This window comes from Emys orbicularis, chromosome 3, assembly GCF_028017835.1.
Source record: "Emys orbicularis isolate rEmyOrb1 chromosome 3, rEmyOrb1.hap1, whole genome shotgun sequence".
NCBI classification, from domain to species: Eukaryota; Metazoa; Chordata; order Testudines; family Emydidae; genus Emys; species Emys orbicularis.
In genome coordinates, this window is record NC_088685.1 from 28,573,836 (window position 1) to 28,593,729 (window position 19,894).

The 19,894-nt window shown below is 40.4% G+C and overlaps 1 protein-coding gene across 2 annotated transcripts in view; it reads left to right on the forward strand.

Moving 5' to 3' along the window:
* The first annotated feature begins 3,963 nt into the window (after nucleotides 1-3,963).
* The window catches only part of NBAS (NBAS subunit of NRZ tethering complex), a 409,271-nt gene continuing 393,340 nt past the window's right edge, over nucleotides 3,964-19,894 (forward strand). The window contains exons 1-8 of one of the 2 annotated variants that reach the window (XM_065400709.1): nucleotides 3,964-4,024; nucleotides 4,055-4,138; nucleotides 11,906-11,960; nucleotides 13,940-13,976; nucleotides 14,971-15,048; nucleotides 16,372-16,419; nucleotides 17,600-17,643; nucleotides 19,076-19,209. In XM_065400709.1, the coding sequence (XP_065256781.1) occupies nucleotides 3,986-4,024; nucleotides 4,055-4,138; nucleotides 11,906-11,960; nucleotides 13,940-13,976; nucleotides 14,971-15,048; nucleotides 16,372-16,419; nucleotides 17,600-17,643; nucleotides 19,076-19,209 (519 nt within the window). In that variant the 5' untranslated portion in view covers nucleotides 3,964-3,985. Of the gene's footprint in view, nucleotides 4,139-11,905; nucleotides 11,961-13,939; nucleotides 13,977-14,970; nucleotides 15,049-16,371; nucleotides 16,420-17,599; nucleotides 17,644-19,075; nucleotides 19,210-19,894 lie in introns of both variants that reach the window. The other variant, XM_065400708.1, reaches the window with a different exon arrangement.

A 19,894-nucleotide genomic window follows, 5' to 3' on the forward strand; every position in this document is an offset into this window, starting at 1 on the left:
AAAAACTGGTTCTTTTTGCCACAACTTCAGGGTAACTGCACTCTGTGTTCCAAGTCATCATCTCTCTTGGGCAGAGACTGGTGTCTTGCTCCCTCCTAACAGGGATTTTAAGGCAGTACACATGCTGTACATTGTGATATCTGCTACAAAACAGACTGCCTAAAAAGGGAAGTGCCTGCACTTCACTTTCTTGATAAGGGCTATGGCCTGTAGTTTTCAGTTACCACACAGATTCTTCTAAGCAAGCACATTTATTCTTAAAATAAAAATTTTACAGAGAAAACACATTAAAACAATAATAAAATCTATCTACATGCATGCTATAAAGCTTACTAGTAGTCACCCCTAACTCGAACCTAGGGCTCTGGTAAGTTTTAGTCCTTCAAAACTCACAACTGGGTTTCCCTCTTAGTTATGAGTTCATTAGTCTATGGACTTGTCTACACTGGCACGTTACAGCGCTGCAACTTTCTCGCCCAGGGGTGTGAAAAAACACCCCCCTGAGCGCAGGGGTTAGGGCTCGGGGTTGGGGCGTGGCCTTACCTCGAGTGGCTCCCGGTCAGCAGCACAGTGGGGCTAGGCAGGCTGCCTGCCTGTCCTGGCTCCATGCTGTGCCCTGAAGTGGCCAGCAGGTCTGGCTCCTTGGCAGCGGGGGAAGGAGGCTCTGTGGCACGCGCTGCTCTCACCTGCAGGCACCGCCCCTACCCCCGGGCAATGGGAGTGCGGAGCCGGTACTCGGGCAGTGCATGGAGCCCTGTTTCCTCTCCCGCCTAGGAGCCGGACTGGCTGGCTGCTTCCAGGGCGCAGCGTGGTGCCCCAGGACAGGTATGGGACTAGCATCTGCAGTGCTGACCAGAGCTGCCAGGGTTCCTTTTTGACCGGGTATTCTGGTAAAAAAACGGACACCTGGTCACCCTACTTGTCTGGCATATTTTAAATATAGTCTTTTGAACTCCCAGGTCTCACATCTGTCACATCTCACCTCTGGAGGGGTTACATACAATCGCAGCCCAAAATAATACATAAACCATACATAAAATAATATGGTCTTCCAAAGATATTGCAGGAAGTTGTATTATCTGTCACACTTTTTATTTGCTCTTTGTTTTTTATCTTTTAGTATATATTCATATCAAATTTTCAAACTTTTTTCCATAACCATGAGAGCTAGAATCACACTTTTATCACTCAAATTAAAGCTGAGATTCTCACATAATCACAGGATTCTGGGAGCTAGGGTTTTAAGAAAAAATACCAAATATAATGAGAATTGCAATAAAATTTAGAGAATTAGTAACACTGCTCATCTAACCCAAATCTGAAACTGAACTCTTTACCTGAACCTAAACCCAAACTATCTGTTTACAATGAGTATTTTGTCTTTAAATTATGCAATTATTGTCACCTCTAGACAACTGGACTGGTGTAGTCTGGTTTCATAGTTATTTAATCTTCTATAACAGCATGTTTGTTTGAAAGTATCTTTACTTACACATATGGAATTCTAACATGTTTTTAGTAACATATTACTGAAGAAGTCCTTACTCAACTTTTACACAAATGTACTCAGTTTCTACTCAGTCATTATTCAAGCAAACTCCTGTTGACAAGAGTGAAAACCTCTGGATTTGGCACTGTAAGTATAAGATTAATGCCAGACTGGGAACAAAATAAGTGTAACTCCACTTCACCAGTTTACATTAGTGGTGAATTTGGCCCATTATAAGTTAGTTTATGGAAGAGAGAGTATAGCATCATGGTAATTCCCTACTGTTGTTAAACTGATACACAGAATGTTTAACTTCCATTGGGACTGTCCTCAGAGAGAGGAAAAAGGCACTTTGGTTTAGATCTCATCCGAAGGACAGCACCTGTAACTATGCAGCATCTCCTACTACTGCATTGTATCATGAATGGTGGCTAAACTAATTCCTGTCATGGGAACTGAGTTCAGAGCCTTCTGTCCAAGTGTGTTACCATTTGGGGCATACTGACTATTACTGGCTTATGCTGATGACATACGAGATAGGAAGTATTATATTAGAAATAATGCAATAAGTATATTAGTACCTTAATACCAGATTTCATTTGTGTCATCAATGGTATTATTTTGGGTCCTTTTTGGGAGTTGTCTTTTAATAGTAACCAAAGGCCATGGAATCTAGGTTCAAAGGGGCATCAGTTTCATCTCTGCTATATTTTTGCAGTTATATTCAGATCAGATCAGTTTAATATAGTTCGTTTGTATGATGTTAATTATCTTCTGGTTTCTCTTATTTTAAACATATACATTACAGTGGTTAGTTCATTTTCTATCTAATCTATCTTCTTCATCATCAATATCATGTTCTGCCTTGCTTTTGGATTATAAGATATGATACTAATGCAATTATTTGTTTAAAAGATGCAGTGCCTATGTGAAGCCCTTGCAGAGCTCCTTGACAGATTGGAGCCTATAGCTCTGAAGGAGAAATTTACTGTGAACTTCATATAGTTCCTGTAAACTATGAACATTGGACTGATACACTGCTGATGTTACCATTTTACCTTGCTAAACATAATTCAACTAAAAAATATTCAGCAAAATAAACAATGATTAATCAGTAGTAATTTCTTCTCAAATGGAACTATTTCCTTAATGTTTAACACAAGCTATCTAACAGCACAGAATGCTAGGTCTTGTAATTTCACACTTTTGTCAGTATCTAAAACTAGACCACACAGATAACTAGAAATTAAAAAAAGAGGTTATTAAAATCATGCTAAAATAGAAAATAAGATTAGCAGTGAGGTGTGAGCTCATTTTCGTTCTGTCCTAAGAAGTCTTCATTATCGAAAAATACTATATACACAATTGTTTTTTTAAATTGCCATTTAATTTATTAACTTCTTTGTGTTTTGCTCCTAAATTAATGCTACCTGTCCCAATGATTTTGCATTCTAGGGTGCTGATCCTGTAACATGACCATGGGGGTGGTAGACCTAGGGTTACCATATTTTGAGTGTCCAAAAAGAGGACACTCCACGGGGCCCCCGCCCCCAGCCCCGCCCCAACTCCACCCCTTCCCCAAAGTCCCCGCCCCAACTCCGCCCCCTCCCCTGCTTCCCGCGAACATTTGATTCGCGGGAAGCCTGATGCAGGCAGCAGGCAAGCGGGGGGGGGGGGGGGGGGGAGGAGGCGCGGCCCAGTCTGGCCCCCCCAACCGAGTGGCTCCCTCCGGCGGCCGGCCCTGGCCCCAGCGTCTCCAGCCTGGCTCGGCTCGGGCCCTGGGGTGCTGGCCCCGGGCCAGCCCCCGGCCGAGCACCCACAGGCCAGCACTGCCGGCCCCCGGCCCAGCACCCCCGGCCCCGGCCCGGGCCCCGGCCCAGCACCCCCGGCCCCGGCCCGGGCCCCGGCCCAGCACTGCCGGCCCCGGCCCAGCACCCCCGACCCCGCACCGCCGGCCCCGGGCCAGCCCCCAGCTGAGCACCCCCGGCCCAGCACCGCCGGCCCCGGCCCGGCCCCCGGCCCAGCACCCAGCAGCGCCGGCCCCTCCCTATTTTCCCGGACATGTTCGGCTTTTTGGGATTTCCCCCCGGACGGGGATTTGAGGCCCAAAAAGCCGGACATGTCCAGGAAAATCTGGGCGTATGGTAACCCTAGGTAGACCTCTGTGCCTAAGCAAAGCCCTGCTGATACACTGGGGCCTGAGGCCAAGCTCCTGAAAGGTATTCAGACCCCTAACTCCCAATGCAATTGGAGGTAGGGGCCTAAATACTCAAATAAATATGCTCTCTCTTCCATAAACATGCTGGGACCTTTGCAAAGCATTTTGGCCCCATCTCCTTACAGAGCAAAAGGCTTTTGGGCGAGCCCAACTTGTTCTACGCAGACAGCAGCAGACCGGAAAGGGTTAAACACCTCTCTCTTCCTCCCCCCGCCCGCCGGTTTGTCCGCTGCCGGGCGCCGTAGCGGCTGTAGCAGCGATCCGGGTCCGGGCTGAGCATGGCCGCTGCCTGGGGGAGCTGGGAGGAGGAGGTGGAGGTGGAGGTGGAGGCGGAGGCGGAGGCGGAGGCCGATGTCAGTGGGGAAGAGGAGGAGAACATCCTCTACGACCTGCTCATCAACACCGAGTGGCCGCCGGAGACCGAGGTGCAGGTCAGTCCCGCCGTCCCCCCACGCCGGGTGGGAATGACCGCAGGTGGGGGCGGATGGCCACGTAGAGCCCTGCCAGGCGGGGGGAAGGGAAAAGGGGCGTGTGGATGGCGGGGTCTCCCCACCCCAGCGGTGAGAGGGGGGGGCTCGGGATCACGTTGAGGCATCTTGCACGGATGAAATTTGCAGGCACGCAGCAAAACCTTTCAGCCGGACAAAATGAGACCAAGCCCTAACATTAATCCTGAGTGAGGGGATTCCTTATCTCCAAGCTGCTGAGGCCACCCTTATATGCAGCGGATCATAAATCCATAACGAGCAGCTAGGGCACGTCGGACAAAACACCTGTACCGTACCACTGAATGCTGCTTCCAGTGAGAGGGAGAAGTGAGTTCCCTCCAGTTTGTCATCTCACTTTGGCACGTGTGCTGTTTCAGTCCCAGGTGCAGGAACAAATGTTTATAGTGTGGGTGCTGAAAGCAGTTGAATGCAACTGTAAACCCTGTATATCATAGAATATCAGGGTTGGAAGGGACCTCAGGAGGTCATCCAGTCCAACCTGTTGCTCAAAGCAGGACTAATCCCCAACTAAATTCCCAAATAGTCCCTTCAAGGATTGAACTCACAACCCTGGGTTTAGCAGGCCAATGCTCAAACCACTGAGCTATCCCTCATGGAAACCACTTCAAGCCAGGGGGTGCTACTTCCCCCCAGCACCCTTAGTACTAGCACCTATGGTTTTAGGTATTTTTTAAAAATCTCCTGTCCTTTTTATACCATTAACAAATATTGATTAGGTTTTTACTTCTTAACAAAGTTGTCAGGGAGAAGTATTCATTGTGTAATTTACTTTGGGCATGATCTCCAGAAATATTAAGTGCTCACAGCACCAAAGGACTCAGTGGGAGTTCTTATGAAAACCAGGCCCTCTGTCAAGTAAACAGTGTAAGATGCAAATGAAATTATTTTGTATTAAAGCTCTGGCAGGGTTTGATACATCTGCAATGTGTACTGAGTGGGGAGGGCATAAAATACTTGGTGTGTTTACAGAGCTTGTCATGAGTAGATATCACAGCACAAAGTTTGGCTAAGCATTATTTCAAATTCACAAATTAGAAAATTGTTATGGTTGAAGTTCTGTTTGTTCTGCATGGACCACTAGAGAAACCTTGGCCCTTTTCTATGGTCAGCGAATAGTGGTTTGCTCTTGTATCCTTGGGGACAAATTTTCCATCTCTTCTTTTTCTGTTCTTTCCCTCACTTTGTGCTGTCAGTTGTCCATCTGTCTGTCTTCCATCACAGAGGTTGCACTTCAGCTCTGAAGTTATTTCTTGTATTTATGTTGTGCTTTCAAATCCTGTGTGTGTAAAATTATACATACACACACGTATAAAATCATGCCAATTATTGTAATTCCTTTGCCCCCTGCTTAAAACTGACAACTTGTTGAAAATATTTTCAGCTCAACATAGAATACAGGTAAAACACTTAGTGATTTACTGATACTTCTTGGAAACTTTTTATTTGGGAAATAATTGAGCAAACAGCGGTCTAATTTCTGCTTCTTGGGTCATGGATACTAAGAACATTCCCATGAAAACTGTATTTTTATTTACTAAGAGTTCATTTCCATCTACTGCTTCTTTCAAGACGTCTGTTAAATGAACAGTCACTGGGAATTGTGATATTGCCAATTAAGGACTCAGAGTTCAGGTGGGCAACATGCTGTTGGTGAAGATGAACAGTCAATCACATGCAATGTTAAATTAAAACATCAATAATTAGGGAGGGAAAGAGAAAACAGTACAGATGCTAACTGAGTAACTTCATGCCTAAAAAGCAACAAGTCTGGGGAGGACCTAGATATAATGGCAAATCAGGACCCCAATATAATGGCAAATCAGGATCCCGATCCATTGATTGCCTATGCTTATACAGGGATCCCCACAAATAGAGTTTATTGCAGAATTGGGGCCTAAATGAGCTAATAGTGCAATGTTATTTTTAGGGCTGTCAATTAATCGCAGTTAACTCACACAATTAACTAAAAAAAATAATTGCGATTAATTGCAGTTTTAATCGCACTGTTAAACAATAGAATACCAATTGAAATTTATTAAATATTTTTGGATATTTTTCTACATTTTCAAATATATTGATTTCAATTACAATACAGAATACAAGGTGTACAGTCTTCACTTTATATTACTTGTATTACAAATATTTGCACTGTAATATGATAAATAAAATAAATAATATTTTTCAATTCACCTCACACAAGTAAAGCAATGTCTTTATTGGGAAAGTGCAACTTACAAATGTAGATTTTTATTTTGTTACATAAACAAAAACAAAATAATGCAAAACTTTAAAGTCTACAATTCCACTCAGTCCTACTTCTTGTTCAGCCAATCGCTAAGACAAACAAATTTGTTTACATTTACAGGAGATAATGCTGCTGGTTTCTTATTTATAATGTCACCTGAAAGTGAGAACAGGTGTTCGCATGGCACTTTTGTAGCCGGCATTGCAAGGTATTTATGTGCCAGATATGTTAAACATTTATATGCCCCTTCATCTTTGGCCACCATTCCAGAGGACATGCTTCCATGCTGATGACGCTCGTTAAAAAAATAATGTGTTAATTACATTTTGGACTGAACTCCTTCGGGGAGAATAGTATGTCTCCTGCTCTGTTTTTCCCACATTCTGCCATATATTTCATGTTATGGAGTCTCGGATGATGACCCAGCACATGTTGTTTGTTTTAAGAACACTTTCAGTGCAGATTTGACAAAATGCAAAGAAGGTACCAATGTGAGATTTCCATAGCTACACCACTCAACCCAAGGTTTAAGAATCTGAAGTGCCTTCCAAAATCTGAAAGGGATGAGGTTTGGAACATGCTTTCAGAAATCTTAAAAGAGCAATGCTCCGATGTGGAAACTACAGAACGCTAACCACCAAAAAAGAAAATCAGCCTTCTGCTGGTGGCATCTATCTTAGATGATGAAAATGAACATGTTGGTCCACGCTGCTTTGGCTTGTTATCAAGCAGAACTTGTCATCAGCATGGATGCATGTCCTCTGGAATGGTGGTTGAAGCATGAAGGGATATATGAATCTTTAGCGCATCTGGCATGTAAATATCTTGCGACGCTGGCTACAACCGTGCCATGCAAGCTCCTGTTTTCACTTTCAGGTGACGTAAACAAGATACGGGCAGCGTTATTTCCTGCAAATGCAAACAAACTTGTTTGTCTGAGCGATTGGCTGAACAAGTAGGACTGAGTGGACTTGTAGGCTCTAAAGTTTTACATTGTTTTATTTTTGAATGCAGTTTTTTTGTACATTTGTAAGTTCAACTTTCATGATAAAAAGATTGCATTACAATACTTGTATGAGATGAATTGAAAAATACTATTTCTTTTGTTTTTTACAGCACAAATATTTGTAATCAAAAATAAAGTGCGCACTTTGTGTTCTGTGTTGTAATTGAAATCAATATATTTGAAAATGTAGAAAACATCCAAAAACATTTAAATAAAAGGTATTCTATTATTGTTTAACAGTGTGATTAATTGCACTATTAATTGTGATTAATTTTTTTAATCGCGCAATTAATCAAGCTTCATTTTTTTCATCGCTTGATAGCCCTAGTTATTTTTCATAGCTTCTGACATACAGGGGAAATGCATTAATCGTTAGAAAACATGAATAAAAATCTACCCTGACTGTTGAAATTCATAAAATGTAGTGTTCCTTTGGTCCTTGAGGCTGGGCTATGTTTTTAGATGCAGGATGAGATACAATATATTTTGAGCCAATTAACCTTTATATTTCACCTCTAATTTTGTTAAATTCTTTCTTTGCTTGAAAGTCCAATGGTAAACTGAAACATTTTTATTGATTAGAATTCCTTTTGCAGGTCAGTAAGCATAATTTCTAATCAAATCGGAAAACATTTTTCAAGGTGCACTCCACTTTATTAAAGATTCTAGAAGCAATTGAGGGAAAGGCAATAACTGATCTCAGTGGTCCAGCAAACATTTACACATGGGAATGGTCCCATTTACTTACTGTGAAAGTTTTCAAGATTGGGTCATAAGGACGTCCATAGTGGGTCAGACCAAAGGTCCATCTAGCCCAGTATCTTGTCTTCCGGCAATGGCCATTGTGCAATGTAAAAATGGGAGGCTTTTTGAAAATTTAATTTTTGCAATTTATTTCTTTGGAATTATTTTAGGTCATCTTAAAAAGGGTGTGGAGACTTTCAGGGAAGATAACATGTGGTGCTAGAAATGTGTCCCCAACTTTTAAGGTCTTAGGAGAGACCTTATGTATACTGATTGTTTCTCTGTAAATATTTTCTCAGGGTGATTCTGTTTCTGCCTTAAGATACTTAGACTATCTTTAATTAGATGATCACGTTATTTTTCCCCCACAGGACTCCTGCCTCATTCAGTGCACAGTGGGAATGAATCAGAGTTGTGCCATGAAGAGACTGTTGTCTGTAGGGGACCCCTACTTTATTATTTTTTTTTTGCAAGAGTTGGAAGGTGTATAGTGAAAAAGGCAAGAGGAGAAAGGATGGTCATGTGGTAAAGACAGTGAATGCTGCCCTGGATAATTGGATTCTAGCCTTGCCTTTGCCACAGATGCTGTGCAAGTAATTGAAACAAAACTTCCTAGGTGGCTGCTGTATATTCCAAATTTTTTCGCTGCCTAACTTTAAACATCTGCCATCTGACTTGCAGAGGTGTTGACTGTTCACAATACAATTAAAGTTAATAGGAGCTGTGCTCTGAATGTAGTAAAAACTACAAAATGCTAAGAATTCTGAAAAATTAGGTGTAGGTTTCTCAAAGTGGAAACCAAAAATTAGATGACGTTTTTGGCTTTAATCTCTGTACTTCGCTTCTCCATGTATAAAATGGTGACGATAATAAAAGCACCTCACCTCACAGGGGTGTTGTGAAGATAAACTTATTAGTGTTTGTAAATAACCAAGATACTGTGATGAGAGCTCCACAGAAAAGCCCATGAGAGCTTTCTGTATTCAATGCAGGGTTTGGATAGTGTGTAATAATGCATGAGGCCATACATACGAGGATAAAACAAGAAATATTGAATAGTTAACCATTCACTGAACACTGTTCATTCTGTGCACTGAATGAAGCAGGGGTCCTGTGGGGGGAAAAATGTATTTGATCATGTAATTTAAAGACTGCATGATAATGCTTAAGCATAAGGAGACTGAATTTTATGGTTGCCCAGGTAACCTTAATTCTGGCATTTCCTAACTTTTGAGTGCTTGACTTTTCAACTTTTGTGTTCTTTTAAGGTAATTTTTATGAATGCGTGTTAGGCAGCCAACAAACATCAATGCTAAATGGATATATTGTCACTGCAAAAGTAGATACGACTCATGTATAGATTTGCTCGAACAGAATAAAATTTGAAGCTTGTCCATCAAATATGAATGAATCAGAAAGGAGGTTTCTTAATAGGTTGGAAGATGGGTTTCTCTGTAACTATATGGTGTATGTAATTCCCAGTGGAGCTACGTTAAAGTGAGAGTAAATTCTAGTGTTCCTAATATGAGAGTAAGTTACTTACTTTTAGGAATTAAACAGTTGAAGAACAAGAGTGCATAGTTTAAGTTCAGAAGTGGATGCTGTAAACCTTCAAAAAAGTACTCTAAAAGTAATGGGGGGGGAGACTTTCAAAAGTGCCTGTGGGATTTAGGAACTTTTCATGACTCCTCAGAATTTTCAGTGGGACTTATGCTCTTAAATCCCTTGGGCACACTGGGAAATTTGATGAATAAAAGAAACGAACAAAACTTTGTCACTTATTGTTACTGTAATGCTATGTAGTAGAAGTGGCTACACTTACTGACCCTCCGAGCCGCATACAGTAATCTTCAGAAGTTCGAGAGCTGCAAGACACACACACAGCCTACCCCGTGGGGCGACGCCTGCCAGGGTGCGGGGCTTCTCCCCCGATACCCCCACGCTTGGCTAAAGCCCTTAGCCCCCCCCTTCCTGCTGGGCAGAGCCCCATGTCCTACCACCCCACCGCAGGGCAGAAGCCCCAAGTTCCTTCCTGCCCAGTCTTGTAGGTGGAGGCGGGAGCCCGTGCGGGGGCTCCGGGAGCTGCACTTTAACTGTAAAAGAGCTACATGCGGCTCATGAGCCACAGTTTGACCACCCATGCTATATAGAAACTGCGGCCACATTGCTGCCTGGCTGATCAACCTTTACTGAGCAAATTGTGTATTGGGGCAGCTATGTGTACTCCTCCCTTCAGCTCACCCACACTGAGGCACAACAAACAGGCATTCTAAAGAGTTGTTGACACTGTGAAAGGTATTTCTTTAAAAAGCTTTGCAAACTTTAAATAAAAAGAAACTATATCTTAGGCCAAGATTTTCAAATCGGGAGCCTAGAACTTAGGTGTCTGAATATGGATGCATTTAGACACGTAACAAGTGGCCTGATTTGTCAGAAGTGCTGAATATCCCACAGTTCCCATTGACTTCAAAATATGGACTCGGAAACCTAACTTTGGGCATTCATTTTTGAAAATCATAGCCTTAGGAATTTTTTTTTTTTAAAAATATTCCCACCTTTGTCACTGGCATGATTGTCGTAAAACCATCTGCTCCATTAACCTAATAGCTGACCTAAGAGTAGTTGTACTTCCTTCCTTCACTCTCCTTCAATTTGTGGTGCTGTGAGATTTTGACTAGCGAACGACAACCATATGTGAATGGATATTTATTGACTTTAAGCCAGTGGCTTTCAACCTCTTTTTAATTTGCAGACCCCTAAAAAACTTTAAATGGAGGTGTGGGTCCCTTTGAAATCTTAGACATAATATGCAGATTCCCAGGGGTCTGTGGGACACAGGTTGAAAACCACTGCTTTAAGCTCTGATTGTGATGTCTTCCTTTCCTCTTAATCTGTGTTGTCCCTCTGTTCTCTTACTCCTTTTCATTTCTGGTTTAAATCTCTTCCTCCTTCCTTTTCTTTTTCTTTGAGAAGTAGTCTCATCCTCTTTTTATATGCAAGAGCACTTATCCCAAATTGTGTTATCTCTCCCCTCTCTTTGGATCTCCCTTTTGGTTGTGTGTACTTTTTCCTTTCTTGGTTCTCTCCTGTAATGCTTTCCCTTTTGTCCTGGCTGGTTATATTGCTTCCTCCTCTTGCTATGTAGCTTTCCTGCACTACTCCTTTCTGCATGAGATAGAAACCATGAGTTCTCTGTGTGCCATGCAGTGGATGCAAAATGGGGTGTAGTGGCATTGCTACAGAAGTAGAGTATTAGTGAGATTATGTGAGAGAAGGAAAGGTGGAAGAAGGGAAGTGGGGAGAGAAAATGGTCTCTAAATAGGTGTTTTACTTGGCAGAAATACATATAGAAAGGGACCTGTTGCTATAAAAGTTCTTGCTCTTTCACATAATAAGAATTTTGAGCCAGAGACTTTTTCTCATGCACAATCAGAATGTAGTGCACCAATAATAGCACATTGAACAATTGTATCCTATGATAATGTTCTGTTTTTATTACAATTTGGCACATACTGAATGTTCAGTTATACAGTCTTTTAGCTTATGCAATTTCATATGGAATTGGGAATACTCAAAATTAAATGAGAAGTTTTTAGAGGAGCAGAGGGTTTATCAAGTGCATTATTCACTGAGTATGTACATGAATATTGGATTGTTCAGATGTTGCATGATGAATGTATTGTTGTAATTACAGCCAAGAGGCAACAAAAAACATGGTGCATCCTTTATCATCACTAGAGCAATTACAGGTAAATATGACTTATTTTCATTGAAGGATTGTTGACTGGTTTTATATTTATGGCTTAAATGATTTGTGTGTGGGTTCTGCTTACAGGTTTTGCTATGCCTGGTATTGTGATGGGGCTAGTACAGGGGTTCTCAAAGCGGGGATCGGTACCCCTTAGGGGGTCACGAGTTTATTACATGGGGGGTTGCGAGCTGTCAGCCTCCACCCCAAGCCCCGCTTTGCCTCCAGCATTTATAATGGTGTTAAATATATTTAAAAAGTGGTTTTCATTTATAAGGGGTGTGTGTGTCACATTCAGAGGCTTGCTATGTGAAAGGAGTCACCAGTACAAAAGTTTGAGAACCACTAGGCTAGTATAATGGAACGTATACTATGTATCAATCTGGGAACAGCTTTTTATCATTTTCCCCTTTTTATCTTCTTAGTTGTGAGTTTGTTCTGGCTAGCTCAGGGGTTCTCAGACTTTTGTACTGGTGACCCCTTTCACACAGCAAGCCTCTGAGTGCAACCCCCCCTTATAAATTAAAAACACTTTTTTTGTATATTTAACACCATTATAAATGCTGGAGGCAAAGCACGGTTTGCGGGTGGATGCTGACAGCTCAGCTCGGTAATAACCTCATGACTCCCTGAGGGGTCCCGAACCCCACTTTGAGAACCCCCGGGCTAGATAGTACCCCATTGGGGCACACTAATAAAACATGCATGTGACAAGCATCTGTATTACTGCAGAATGATCTTGAGCTTTTGGCATGTGCCTTTGTCAGACCTAATGTTTTTAGTTAGGATTTCTGGACACTTCTACAGAATGGTTTTTAAAATCATGGCATGCTGCTATTACTATGATTGATGTATGCATGTTAGTAATTTTCACCCCCCAGATACTTTTCATTGAGTTTTCAAAAGTTCATGGGGTTTGAACTCTGTATTTACTTATTTCATAAAATTTGAGTTTCAGTGGTCAAGTAGAAATACGAAGAATATTCATTTTTATGCCAAAAATACTTTTTCTGAGAGTTCCCAGTGTCACAATTCAGGGCAACTGCACCTGTATTCCCCTTCTATAATCAAGCAAGTGCATCCATCCAGGCTTCTGACTCCTCGGCTGTTGCCTCTCTCCCTTCTGACCGGGGTAGTTCCAGGCTGAACAGTTCCCTGCCTAAACTGTGACCGCCCCATCAAAAGACAGGCTGCTTAAGTAGGCTTTTTCGCCTTTTCTTGAGAGAGATGTGTTTACCACAGTTAATCTACTACACAGATCTTCTTAAGCAAGCACATTTTACTCTTAAGGCAAAAGCAATACAGAGAAAACAAGTTACAAACAATAAAAGAACCTACACATGTGCTAATAAATTTACCAGAGATCACCCCAACTCCAACATGGGTTCTGGCTGATGAGCAGTCCGTCATACCCCACACAGGGCTCTTCCTATGGTTTCAAGTTTGTAACACCCTTTTGCTCAGAACAAAAACACAGTCTTAGGGAGTCTCAGTAGGCCAAAGTTCTTCCAACCCCTCCCTAAGGATTGAGGCCTTCGTGGACCAGAGATCCTGTCCATTTACTGAATCAGGAAGAATGCCATGAGTCAGTTTATTTGTCCAAAAATCCTTTCATTGTCTGTTGATCCCTGGATAATCCAGTTTGGATTAGTTTATGTGAATCTTTCCAGGCAATGGTAACTGGAGATATTACAACCGGAGTGACTTTGACTGATCACCGTCCTCTGTTCTCACTTCCTGGAGGTGCTGTATTTTTACCTTTTCCATGGAAATACATACAATCCCTCAATAACCCATTAACAATTGCATTTTTAATAAATGGACCCCAATGGTATTAAACATAATTCAGTAAGGTTTATCCAGGATATTGCAGGAGATTGCCCAATTTGTCACACCCAGTTCTTTTTATTTTCCGCTGTAATTTGAGGACTGATTTTTTTGAAGCAACTGTCTCAATTTATTGCTTTTCTCTTTTCATAGGTCCTGCATTATTTTTGCTTCAGTATATCTGGTACAGGTAGGTTTGTTGAAATTGGAAACAAGAATATTAATTTTTTGCCAAATATTATTCCTCATTATAACATTTTGCTGTAGAAGGTTTTTTTTTTTTTTTTTTTTTTTTTTTTTTTTTGCCATGCCAGTAAAGACACCCCTCCCTCCTCAATCCTGCTTCTCTTGAGAATTACTGTTCCACTGAACCCAGTTTATGGCCACATTGTGCTTGTTAAAGCTGCCAACAGGTATTGGAGGTCAGAATTTGGCCACTAAAGTGAGTTTCTGCACTAAAAAGTGACTCTAAACAACCAAATGGCATTGTAGGGTTCCATGTTTATCTCTGTGACTCCATATCATAGTGCTGAGTCATAATAAACAGTATATGTAGATTTATATTATTGGCCGTGGGGCTCTCTTTCTTGTGTTGACACTGTGCTGAATACACTGGTGCTTATAAAATAAGTAAATGATCAGACAAAACCAGTTCCCCAACTCCTTAAAATGAGACGTACCATTCCTGCTGTGACCCCAAATATAAGGAATTGGAAGGGAAAGTGGATGATCATCTCATTCTTATTGCTAGCAAGTGCAAGATTCTATATAAAGGGGTCCTGTGATCAGAAGCCTAACTATGAATGGCTGCTGCACCCCTGACCCCATGGAATGATAGACTTTTATACTTACTAGTCCCTTGAGACAATTGGGATGAACCTGCTAATCCACCAGATAAGTGACACTGTCAAACATGCTAGTCGTTCTGAGATTTATCAGGACATAGTTTTCATGGATGTGGGAATTTCTGTTTGTCTGGTTTGAACTGTCACATCATTGCTAATCTTAATTTGCAAATCAGTATAATGTGTTTAAAATCAAATGTTCTAGAAAGGTCTCTAGCAGGATATAGCATATGTAAATGACAGTCTTAGACTGTAAGTTTCATTATTTAGATTCAATTCAATATTTAGTCTGTCATTTAGTCAGATTCTAAGTTTTTGATTTTTTACTTGTAATTTCAGTCCTGCAAAGTTTTCCCTCCCTGCTGGGCTTGTTCGTCTGGTTAGTAAGCAGATCAACTGGCATCTAGTGCTTTCAAGGTAAGAGGAGTATCATTTTTCTTTCTGTGTTCTTTGTTAACACACACATTGTTTTATATACATTTATGGGAGGAAAAAAGGCAAGCTCACTCTTTCTAGTAATTTTTGTAATAACAGTTAAGTTGGTTGAGCAAGCATATAAAAAATTCTATTTAGACAGCAATAATTTAGCATTATCAGAGAGACATGGGCTGAAGAAGGAGAAAATAAACTATGGGTCCAGATTTGGTCATGGGTTTAACTTTGGTGGCCTCCCTGTCCCTGAAGCTAGTGGTTTGGCAGTGTTGTCTGAACCAGCTCATTTAGTTTTACCCATCATATCTGCTGTGTATGGAACTGCTTTCAAGCTTCCATCCTCCTCCTCCTGCTCACCCCTGAATGCGAGCTCAATCTGCAAGTAACGATGGTGAGTAGGATAAATCTTTGGCTGAGAATCTACTGGATGACTTGTCAGGGCTTGCTTTACTAAAGTCCTAGAACCTGCAAGGTGCTATGTCATCAAGTTCCATTAAAGTTAGTGGGAGGTGAGTATAATGTAGTTTCCAGGAGTTGCTCAGCACTTTCTAAGTCTGGCCTTTAATGTGTGGAAAAATTCTGGGACTGAAAATAGCTGTTTTGCAATAGTTAAATAAAATAAATGATTTTTTTCTAAAAAATGGAAAATGTATACATAGGAGGATTGCATGACCTGATATTAGTTTGTAATAGCTTTACTCAGAGTGTTTTACTGTGGCTCTCAAACATCGTATGTGTCATATTGGGTTTGAACAAAGATCCAGCAAGTCTGGTATCTGACTGAAGGCAATGGTCTTATGCCTGATGCTTCAGAAGAAGGGAGGACCCCTTCCCTCAATTGTGCAATGCTGTATATTTTGAGGCAGGATGGGAATTTCCTTCCTCGCCCCAGTAGTGATCAGCTGACACCCTGAAACATGATATTTGATTAACTCTTGTCTTAGCAGGCATAATTACAAATATTTCTGGCTTTAAAATTATCCTTCAGCAGTGTTTGACTCTGACCTCCTTTGGATCAACCATTTTAGATTTTTTTAATAGTGCTAATAAAAAGTGAGATATTAATAGTACTGAGTTATATGATGCAGCCAGTGACATATAGAATCTATTAACTGTGCTAATTTTACATAATGGGGACCGGTATCTTCTAATAATTATCATCACCCAATTATTTTCACTTGGAATGTAAGACAGAATTTAAATCTGAGTTTGTAAAGTGATACCTAATTGTGTGACCCATGTTTCACAAAAGCAACTTTTTATTGTAATTTAATTTTAACATGAAATGCTTTTTTTCCCTCCTTTCAGTAATGGTAAACTGTTGGCAGTTGTTCAGGACCAATGTGTAGAAATCAGGTAACTCAGTATTATCTATCATTTCACTACCAATTTCATGGAGTATCTTGAGAAAATGGAGTTAGGGATTTATAAGCTATATTTTTAAAGGTAAAGTTAAATTTTTGTATTTTAAGGCATAATTTGTGAAATGGTCTTAAAACCTATTAACTTTAAAAGCAGCAGCTTTACACCCTTTGCTTTATTCCTGACACTGCCCATAAACACAAAAACTACATTTTAAAAAATGAAGACACATAGAGGCATGAACAAGATGGATGAGCTTCACTAAGCACGTTTCATGATCTTTCATTGCTTTTGTCCTCCTTTGCGTCTCCCTGTCTCCTTTGTATTTCATTTCTTGCTCTGTTAAGTAATCTCTGGCTTTTACCTTCTGAGGTGCTGAGTGCCCTCATCTCCCACTGAAGTCACATTGGGGAAGGAAGAGGAGGTGGTTGGAATCTCACTGGATTGTGGCAAGGAGCTGTCATTTTACTTAGCTGTAAAGTGCCTTGAACACTTATGGTGCTGTACAAATAATACTGATTTGAGTAAAATGATGTAGAGAATTTTACTTTCCTCTCCCCCACAATTGACAACTGACCCACTTTCATTTGCAAGTTCAAAAGCAACCACCACACACTTATCTGCAGAACAAGTCTTGACTGAGTGTATTTGCTTGCTTCACAAAAATCCATTTGCTGGAAGATCAAACCTGCTATTTATATGTAAAAGAAGAAAATGTATGAAAACTGTTTTGATGAAAATAGACAAAAACATCACAAATGTCAAACTTCTAGAATGTAAGGTTGAAGTTTGCATTTTTACTGTGTGGCTGTAACTGGCAGAATTTTTACATTGTTTCTGAAAATACTAGCCTTAAAGGATACTGAGTTTGTGTAGATCCCACATTTACCTGGCTAGTTTGTCAGGTGCTAATATAATCTGGTGGAATGGATGCCTCTGACTCTTTTGAGCAGTTTTGTCCATGGATTGGAAAGAGAGAGATCCTAAATTATGTTTTAAACCACCTTGGCTGTCTGAGGATGGAATCAAATGTCTTAATAGAAATCAAAATTAACTTCGTGCTAATTCTCAAATTATGCATTTTCAGTATTTTCTAATTATTTTATAAATGCTGCAGTAATTGTCAGTTTTCTTCATCAAAATTCAGTTAATTACATGTGTTCATGATTTACAGGTCTGCAAAAGATGACTTTGGATCCATTGTTGGAAAATGTCAAGGTATGCAAAACTTTTTTTATGTCAAGGAGGTTTCTTAAGCAGTATTATTGCTTATTGGGTTTAAAAGATTATTCATATGCTCTTTTAAGGAAATACCTTTTAATAACATTGATACAGTTTGACAGACTGTGTTTTCTCCACTTTTTCCTTTCCTCCACCCTAACTAGGATACTGAGCCTGAATCTCTGATGTGGAGAGGGTAGAGTTAAGGGGGGCATTTTGAGGCAGAAGTAGAGTATTGAATATCAAAAAAGTAGACGGGCTACAAGCATTAATGTGTACAAAAGTATTTTTGTTATGGTGTGACTGCACAGTGGTTCAGCTGTCCTCCACCAAAGCTCAGTTAAAGATCAAATAAATGTTTGTAATAGGAGCTGAAGGGAGTACTTCATTTTTTTTTTTTTTTTAAAGGTACCGTAACTCTAGTACAGAGTCCTTTGCCTTCTCTATCCTATTAATCTGGCAACCTTCTGCCATGCTTGGGGAAAATTTCAAAAGCACTTACGGGCCATAAATCTCATTGACTTTCAGTGAGACTTAGGCTCCTAAATCATTTTGAAACTGAGATTAAGGTGCTTTTGGAAAGGTTACCCATTGTGTTTAAATGACTCCTTCAAATGTGACATCTTTTATGTCTGAGGAAGGGAGCTCTTCCTTTAAAACAGCCATATCAAAGCAGTATGATGGTAGGACAGATGCAATAGTGGTCGTAAAGTAGAATTACAGTAAGCTTCCAAAAAACTTATTACAATAATTTTCAATAGGGTAATACTATAATGCTGGAAATGAAAGGGGCTATATTTGGCTTATACTGTATGTACCAAACAAGTCAGTCTCTCTTTTTCCTTCTGCTATTCTTAATTTTCTGTCTGTTAGATAATGGGATAGGCTGCCTGGAATAGGCTGTCATCTTCTCTTTGCTCATTGATCCCAGTGGATGCTTATTTTCAGGTGGTAAGATGATCAGTTATTGTTGCTGGACAATAATAAGTGCACAGTGCGATGATTGAACTCTTTATGGTCTTTAGAGAATACACTTTACGTAGCACCTATCTACAAAATTATTATGTGTCTGTGTAATAAGGAAATTTGAGGCAGAGTTTCTGTTATATCTCTTCCATTTTTTTACACCACTCTATTTTTAAGCTGTTAAAAAGATTCCCACATATGCAAGCAGTACATTGATGCGTGTTAAGAATGACATTTTTATAGTACAAAAGTTAGGAAATTAAGACTCCTAGTCTCAAGGTTTTCCACTACTGTGAATGAGTTACAGTAAGATTCATTTACGTGATCCAACAAAACTCTGTATTATCCTAATTAAGACTCAGAAAGTTGATAGATGAAAACAGTTGAGTACAGTTTTATAATGTAACCATTGAAACCATGGCCATATTATTTTTATGTCATCTTATGTCTTCCTTCTCTGTAGTGCCGAGGGATCCTAACACACAGTGGAGACGAGTGGCATGGAGTCATGACTGCACACTGCTTGCCTATGCTGAAAGCACTGGAACTGTGAGAGTATTTGACCTGATGGGCAGTGAGCTCTTTGTCATTTCTCCGGTATTTACCCTCTTTATTAAATAAAGTTTCATACAGTGGAACCCTGTGTAACTTGTATGCACACAAATGACTGCTTCTACTCACTCCTCTGTAGAAGTTTAATAACAGTATATTCTAGTGCAAGGACTTACACTACAAAGACTGTTACTTTTACAAATGTGCTATTAGTGTTTAGTAGTATAGTATGAAGTATTTATCATGACTAAATACAATTGAGCTATAAGTGTTAAATGAACAAGTACATTTTCTGCTCACTATTCTCGCTGAAAGTACCAATGGATCTTCAAAGAACACAGTTGACGGGAACTTTATCTTGACTCTCGTCCAAAAATATGGCAGATCCAACAGCTTTTGGTGGCCTCTAACACTTTACTGGGGCATCAGTCTCTGAGGCAATGATACTCAGACTGAGCTCGTGAGCCGCAAGTGCTCTCTAATGTCTCTCCTGCAGCTCTTTGCAGCACGTGATATTAAAACACTGTGTGATTTAATTATTAACCAATCTAAGTTACTAACCAATCATTTTGCTGTGAGAATAATATGTGTGTGTGTGTGTATTATTTGTATACATGCATATAAACGAAGCAATGAATTCACACTGCTGTGGCTCTTTTGGGTAATGTTGATCACTAATTTGGCTCCTGAACCACTGAGGTCTGAGTATCACTGCTCTAAGGGCTGGTCT